The following is an 8,344-nucleotide window of genomic DNA, read 5'->3' as shown; positions in this document are numbered from 1 at the left end:
AATAAATCAGGCAAATGTTTGGCTTGGATACCATTATAGAAATTGAAATTTGTTATATGTCAACATTACGTAGCCGCAGGCCATATGATTAGGCACATCTGATGAGTGTGACAATTGGATAAGCAGGCATAGCTAGAAGCTGACTATCAAAATACTCCTGCTCCATCCTGACCCATTTATATCTGTTTATTGGACTGGATCCTGCAACAGTTCATAGACCTCAATTCTCATCTCTCAATATGCATCCCATGCATGACAGGGGTGAAATTGTATATTTCATGCACTGGATGATAATATGAATGTTGAGGGAAGACTGCATAATTTAGATTGCTGTGCATGCTAGAGTATGGCAAGGGGAGAATAGTGACAGTTCATTCAGAGGGTTGTTATCTCCAGGATATTGACAAAATGCAATAAGCTCCTTGCACAAAATGCCCACACTGGCCATCCTAAGGGTAAAAACAAACAGGAGTAAAGTTACAGTTAAGGTCAGATGTTATATAAACAGAAAGCAACCTAACAACAACATGTATTGGGTATGAAACATTGTCACATGGTCAACACTTGTTCAAGGTGAGGTGCCCAAAATAGCAGGAGGAGATTTGAATACATTGCAATACAAGTCATACCATTCTCACTGTTTTGGAGGGGTGTAGTCTTTCTCCCAGTTTAGTGTCGGGTTTAAAGAAAATACATATTGCCCCAGTTGAATTTACAGCATGTGACGATTTACGCGTAAAAACTCAAATGTAGCACCTTTGTCACTATGCTCATGACAATATTTACTCAGATGCTACCCTCACGAATTTGTCTAGATTGGCCGTCTTGTGAAAAACAATGCTCAGTTTTTGCCTCCCTTAGTTCGAAACGTGATGAACGCGTTTACTTTACCTATTTCGAGAACACGAAACGCTTGATATGCAATGAATTATTGATGACGTGTGGACAGTAGGCTATCGGCATCCATGCAGAGCTACGTCTTTTAGAGGTGTTACTGGGTAAGATGTATCCATTCAATTTACGGCTCTTTTTCTCCTTGTAACATTAAATGACGCGACATTTTTTCGGACATTCGTGGGTGTACGGAGGGCAATTGCAAATCTTGACAGTCGGTGTCCTGATTTTCCTTTTATTGATTGTCAGAGCCTATAGCGAGTGTTGAAAGGCGAAATTGTTATTGGGAGGGTGGAGTTAATGTGTGGGTATGTGTGGTCTACTAAAAGTTGAGTATAATGACAGGTTAGCCGAGGTTTAAATAGCGTTAGTCAGGATGTTAGTGCTCAGTAAGTAATAACCCGCAAGTCCAGTCGGGTGTTATTGTACCTGCAATTACATAATAAATTGCTCGTGTGCCTGTGTGGAGAGAGAGAGAGAGAGAGAGAGAGAGAGAGAGAGAGAGAGAGAGAGAGAGAGAGAGAGAGAGAGAGAGAGAGAGAGAGAGAGAGAGAGAGAGAGAGAGAGAGAGAGAGAGAGAGAGAGAGAGAGAGAGAGTCCAGGGAGACCAATAAGCAACTTTGTTACCACGCATAGCTCTGCCTCCTCCGGCATAGATCGTGTTATGAAAAGAGAAAAGCATTTGGCAGATATGGTTGATCAGCATTTCTTTTATCCTCTTTCGTGAATTAGAGACGGCGAACGTCTTCATAACGAATAAGGTGGAGACATCTCAACATTGAAATCTTAATAATGATAGACATATTCCTAACAAGGAACATTCATCTTCACCAGTGAGGTAAGTAGCTTATTTTTTAAGAGAGATAGAGATGATTTATGAACCAACAAATAAATAAAGATATGGAGTATCAATGTTGTAAGGGCTTGTTATGACCTGATATGCAAGAACATTGCATTAAATGCTCGAATTTGACCATACCATATCCATGGTATGTTTTAAATTTGAGTGCTGGATAAACTATCTTAATGATCATGCATTGAATATCAACAACATACATCTGTTGTTTTTGCCTTATTTTGATGGATCTTGAAAACATTTAATATATTTCTGTTTACTGTACTTGCCTTACATATGGGCTGAATAATGGACTGGTATTGACCTTGTTTTTACATTAACTCATTATGCTACTTGCATATGTTATTGGAGTAATTCATGCAAATGTTTTCATGCTGTTTTATTTTAGTCCAGTTACTGTAGCTTGATTTTGGGTTACCCTTGGGCAGGTGCTATTCTTAAACCTACCTTTGCATTAGCGGCTTATTGTTGAATTATTGTATGTCTTTTGTTTCTAGATGACAGTACATACTTCATCAGCACAACAGTGAGTTTGGCCATCAATACAGGAAAATGAATATCTGGATTACAATAATATTGTTGGTTGCTACATCTGTGGGCATTGTTGAGATGTTTGACAATTATGGAGAGATATGTCAAAGACTGTGTGCCTGTGAGGAGAAAGAGGGGATACTGACTGTGGGCTGTGAAAACAGAGGAATCGTTAGTCTCACGGAAATAAGCCCGGTGTATTTTCCAATGTATCATTTACTGCTCACAGGGAATCTTTTGAAGAGGCTTTCTGCAAATGACTTTGTTGAGTACAATGGGCTTACAATATTGCATTTGGGCAACAATGACATATCCGAAGTTGAATCAGGTGCTTTTAATGGACTTCAGGGATTAAAAAGATTACATCTCAACAATAACAAAATCGATGCCTTGAAGGAGGATTTTTTTGTTGGCCTTGAAAGTCTGGAATATCTACAGATTGACTACAATTACATCACTCATTTGGAGCCCAATGCCTTCAGCAAGATGAGTCATCTGGAGGTCCTGATTTTAAATGACAATTTAATCTCTAGTCTGCCCACAAACATGTTTCAAAATGTCCCTTTGACTCACCTTGACTTGAGGGGGAATCAACTGAAACTGCTCCCTTATTCAGGCCTATTGGAACACATGGACAGTGTTGTGGAATTACAACTGGAGGAGAACCCATGGAACTGTTCTTGTGAACTGATAGCTCTGAAGGCCTGGCTTGAGAGCATATCCTACGCTGCTTTAGTCGGTGATGTGGTTTGTGAGTTTCCTTTCCGCCTTCATGGGAGAGATCTTGATGAAGTTTCCAAACAAGAGTTATGCCCCAGGAGAGCTATTGCAGAGTATGAGATGCGCCCACAACCACATTTAAGCACTGATGCATACTATAGAACCACACAAGCCTCAGTTACAGCCTCATTCACCCTATCTGGGATTGCACACTCCTCATCAAGGCCGACCAAGGGACCTCGTCCGTCAGGCAAATTAAAGTCAAAACCCACCTCTCGTATCCCATCCAACAAACCAAAGAACTATGGTCAAATCGTATCTTATCAGACCAAATCCCCTGTGCCTTTGGACTGTCCCACTGCTTGTACATGCAATCTCCAAATTTCAGACCTTGGTCTGAATGTCAACTGCCAAGAGAGAAAGATTGAGCGCATCTCTGACTTAAACCCCAAACCCTACAACCCCAAAAAGATGTATCTTACAGGGAATTATATCCCTGTGGTGCGTAGATCGGATTTTATTGAGGCGACTGGATTAGATTTGCTCCACCTTGGCAACAATCGGATTGCTCACATACAGGATAGAGCCTTTGGAGATTTAACACATTTGCGAAGGCTGTACTTGAATGGGAATTTGATAGACCGTCTCACAGTCGATATGTTCTACGGACTGGAAAGCCTGCAGTTCCTATATTTAGAATACAACGTCATTAGAGAAATCTTTTCCGACACATTTCAGCATGTACCCAATCTTCAGCTGCTCTTTCTGAACAATAACCTCCTTAAAACCTTACCTGGGGGGATATTCAGTGGATTGACATTGGCCAGACTAAATCTACGTAATAATCATCTTCGCTATTTGCCTGTCACTAGCGTTTTAGATCAGCTTACAACACTGGTGCAAGTAGATTTGTTTGAGAACCCCTGGGATTGCTCCTGTGCCATTGTGGAGATGAAGATGTGGCTAGAGCAGCTTAGCACTGGCACTGTTGTAAACAATGTCATCTGCGGCTCCCCTAAGAGGCTGGCTGGGGAGGATATGCGATACATTAAGTCAGCTAATTTCTGTCCTAATAACTCTGAGATACTTTCCTCTATGATCCCACCCTCTGAAGAATCGTTTCCAGGCAGCACTATCACCATAGAAACATCCTTGGATTACGACACACAATTCAACACTGTTCCTTTATCTGTTTTGATACTAGCTCTGCTCCTGATGTTCATAGTGTCTGTGTTTGTGGCTGCAGGACTCTTTGTAGCAATGAAAAAGAGACGCCAAAAGTCTGAAAATGAGCACAATAACTCAGTGAATGCTTGCATCAGCTCTTTAAACATGGAGTACGGTCTCTACAAGAAAGGATCCATTCCAAAAGTCAAAACATCTGCTGGGCATGTGTATGAGTACATCCCACCTCCAACAGAGCACACATGTAAAAACACTGTCTTCAACCCACCTGAGAGCAGAGCAGTGGATGGATACAGAGACTTTGAGGAGTTAAATGGGACATTCCTGAACAACTCAGATGAAGAGGTAGGCAGTAACGCAATAAGTTCTGACTACAGTGTTACGACTCCAGAGCCACTCAACAAGCCCGCATCTACTTTGCAGGATGACCAGTATTACTACAGAGATGTCTTAGAACCAGACAAACAATCACCATATAGCAGCAGTACTTTACCATGCCGACATATGGCCCATTCATCTAGTCAGTATACCTCAGACTTCGATGTCAGACATCAATACATGCAACCAGAGAGAATACAACAGACAATACTGTATTGCACAGCACCAAGTACTGTTTATGTTGAGCCCAACAGGAGTGAATATTGGGAACTGAAAGCTAAGCTTCATATTGATCCAGACTACCTTGAAGTTCTTGAGAAACGTACAACATTTACCCAGTTTTGAATGACTTAAGTTTTTCCCTTGAAAGGTTGTAATGGTTGATGCATTGGGACAATAGGGACATGTTTTATGGGACATTTTCTATCTTTTAAATGTACACCGACTTGACAATACTTCTCCAATAGCATAAAGAAATCTATGCTTTTGTGATATTTCAAAATCCTAAATCCATCATGGAGTATGTTTATTGTTTACTGGTTGACTTTTTAAGGGATTGTAATTTAGGTTGGCCTATCCCTAACACTATGTATATTATGCAGTTTACATATGCCTGTTGCATTTAATATTCTTTTTTTTCTTCTTTTTTTTTTAAAAAGCTCAACTGTTTTTCATTATTCATTCTCAACGTTTTGGGAAAGCAAGTTTTAAAAGATAAATGGATAAATCCATAGTACACAGTTAAGGGATTTTTGGATGTGGTATGCTCATGGTTTAAATAATTGCCTATTTTTATACAAATATCTAATTCTTTCTCTGTTTTAATTTTAATTATTTTGCACACAATGCACTATTGACCAAAACTGGTCAACAATATGATGTCACTTTCGTATGTATTGTGTACAGTATGTGAAACATGATTATAGCCATGGTTGAATAATTGCACACATGCAACTGCATTGTGAAGAAAAGTTATAAGACATAATTGCACTATACCTAGATATAGCCAATTCCTTTACCATAATTAAGACAATAATCAAATTATTTGATCTTCTCTTATTTCCCTGGAAAACAATCTGTATATAACCCCCAGCCTACCCCTAACTGAAAAGAGTCAGTTTGACCCCTTATAGTTGCTACTAATAGTTATATGTATTATTGAGATGCAAAACAACAATGTTCTTATGATTGCCACTTTTAACATATTAACGTATTTCATCACTCACATATTTCTTTATTTGACTATAAGTGTGCATACTTCAATTACACATATATTTTGTGCCAGAAATACAGTACAGTTACATTTGCGGGTTTGGTATTACTTTAAACTCTACGAATTCCAATTAATTGTTAAACATACACATTAACTGTTGTGGTCTTATCACTTTGATATGTGTGATATGTATAAAACGTTGGAAAAATAATTGTGTAAAGTCACTGTACTGGAGTTCAGCACTCTTCCTCCCATGTCTTGGTTTCGTGGGGGAGAAGAGCAACCCTCCTTGAGGTATATGTGGTGGAGAATGTGCACCCTCCCTGAATGCCAGGGTGTGTTGGAATTTCTATAAACTCCCGGTGAGGCTTCTCTTTAGATAAATATTGTCATAGGATGCAGGCTAGGCACATCAAAAATAATGCAATCTAACACATTTCTGGGTCAATTGTGTAAGCGAAAAAACAGGCTTTTGAGCAGATCTCTAGAGTCTGCACTGAGAGGGACTGTCAGTTTTATAATACACTCAATTATATAACCATGTGGATTCTGTCAATCTTACTTTATTGACCTTATTACAGATTAAGGTTAAATATGGTGCATCTGATGTTGGCCATACATATTGCTGTGTGCATCATTACAACATGTTATTGTTCCTGTTGATTTTGAATCACATCACAATTTGTTTAATGGTTAACACTGCAATTGTTTCATACTAAGGGGTAAAATCACTGTCACATTTAACCTGTTGATTAAGTCATTACCTAACAAATGGTTTATTAGGATTATTGTCTATGGTAGTAAGGGATGGTTCACTGAAATTACAAATGAACCTCAATTGACCTAATCTCATGAATACATAGTAGGCAGTCTATGGACCTGGAGTCAACAATACCAGATTATTTTGAGTTATTTACTACGATACAGCTTAGCATTAGTATTGTATTAGAGTACATATAGCATTAGAGTGCATAGCAATTGGAATGCTCTGTTAGCATTATCTGAATAGAATGCTGAGATCAACTCAAAACAGGTTGTGTAAAAGATTGGTTTGAACCCATTTAGTGCAGTAAAATGGACTTAATGTGTGCCTAATATGTCGAACACTGAATATCAGCTACCTGCCACACTGATGCCAATCACACAATACAGATGACTTTGTAAGAGTGAGCCATCCCTGCTTACTTTAATGTGGGTGGGGACTGAGAAAGGACCACCTAGCGATGTGGACGACCCGTACAGTAATGGTTGACCCCTCTTTCTAAACAATTACCATCATGCTTTAGTGAAAAACCTTGAAAATTGCATCATTTTGGAGTTTTCAGAATGCTCTGTGGCCGTATTTGCATAAAAGCCGATAATTTCAGACGACTTAATGTTGTCCAAATTGTACCCCTTTACTAGCATGAATACCTACTAAGCCATATGTAGTGTCTTTACTAAACATGAACAGTGTTTTTTGAAAGAATCTATTCATGCTGATGTATGTACCCTTATGATAAAGTGCTATCGTTTCATGTGTTGGTACACACATTTTAGTTTTTCATCCTTAAGAGATGATGATTGAATATCCTAATGAAGGTGACATGTAAAATCAATGAAAGGCATGAAATAATGTGTATAGGTTTATTTTGATTAATTTTACAATTTATAAAATGTATGTTACGCTGCTAAATACAGCTTTTTCGGACAATCTGCAACTATGCTAGAGGAAGCTACAGTTTCTAAAGGTTACTCAGTATCTACACTGTAAATATCACAAGCAAATTTCAAAACAATCCTCTTAGCAGTTTTTTTAAAATGCTTCACAAACCAATCAAGAATAGTTGATGATTGAATAACTTGTGAAAATGTAATGTAATGCATTCTTTAAGTGAGGTCCAGTCAGTGTTCCACTTAAGTATATTTTTTATGTCCTTTTAGTTTTCATATGTAGATGTGATTTGCTAAATTATAACCTCAACTGTGTAAATACTGTAGATGCTTTGGCTGCATTTCCATGCAGACTTGCTTCACTGAGTGCAACGCCTGGTTTTTAATGTGGAAACACAACTGGGAAGATATGGGATGTGAGCTCAGAGGTAAATGTATCTAAAAAGTGCTGTTTCTCCTATTGTTAGCTAATGAATAAAATATGTGCATTCATTCTGTATATCTTTTCTGTTTTGCCTTCACCCTCCAAACTGTGGTGTAAAAACTATGATCTATATAAGAAGTAAATGTCATAGCATACCAGGAGGTTTGAATATGAAATGCTGCACAAAAGCCCACTGGCATCTTTCAGAGTATTACTAAGATTATAGAAGCCATTTCAAATAAGCAGTTTACACCACTCTCAGGATCTCATCGAAGCAGAAATGAAACTACGATTATGAGACATGTTACATAATCCCAAAGACAGATGTGGTTTCAATATTAATTTGTGTTTTGAAGATTGTCTATGTTTTCCCCATATCCTATTTCAACAAGATTAATGTTGGCTGGTTATATGTGAAAATGGTCATAGTTATTTCTCACAGCCTTCAATGAATTTAACTGACCTCGTTGGGTCCCCAGGACCATTCATT

General features: G+C 38.3%; 1 protein-coding gene across 1 annotated transcript; it reads left to right on the top strand.

Annotated features, from left to right (window-relative positions):
- The first annotated feature begins 1,460 nt into the window (after window positions 1-1,460).
- Window positions 1,461-7,841, top strand: slitrk5b (SLIT and NTRK-like family, member 5b). The gene is made up of 2 exons (XM_083681494.1): window positions 1,461-1,732; window positions 2,248-7,841. Exon 2 carries the CDS (start codon window positions 2,303-2,305, stop codon window positions 4,907-4,909), a length of 2,607 nt encoding a protein of 868 aa, XP_083537620.1. The 5' UTR covers window positions 1,461-1,732; window positions 2,248-2,302; the 3' UTR covers window positions 4,910-7,841.
- Window positions 7,842-8,344: the final 503 nt, after the last annotated feature.

Source organism: Argentina silus, assembly GCF_951799395.1.
Source record: "Argentina silus genome assembly, chromosome: 12".
NCBI classification, from domain to species: domain Eukaryota; kingdom Metazoa; phylum Chordata; class Actinopteri; order Argentiniformes; family Argentinidae; genus Argentina; species Argentina silus.
This window is presented reverse-complemented; position numbering and strand designations above follow the sequence as displayed.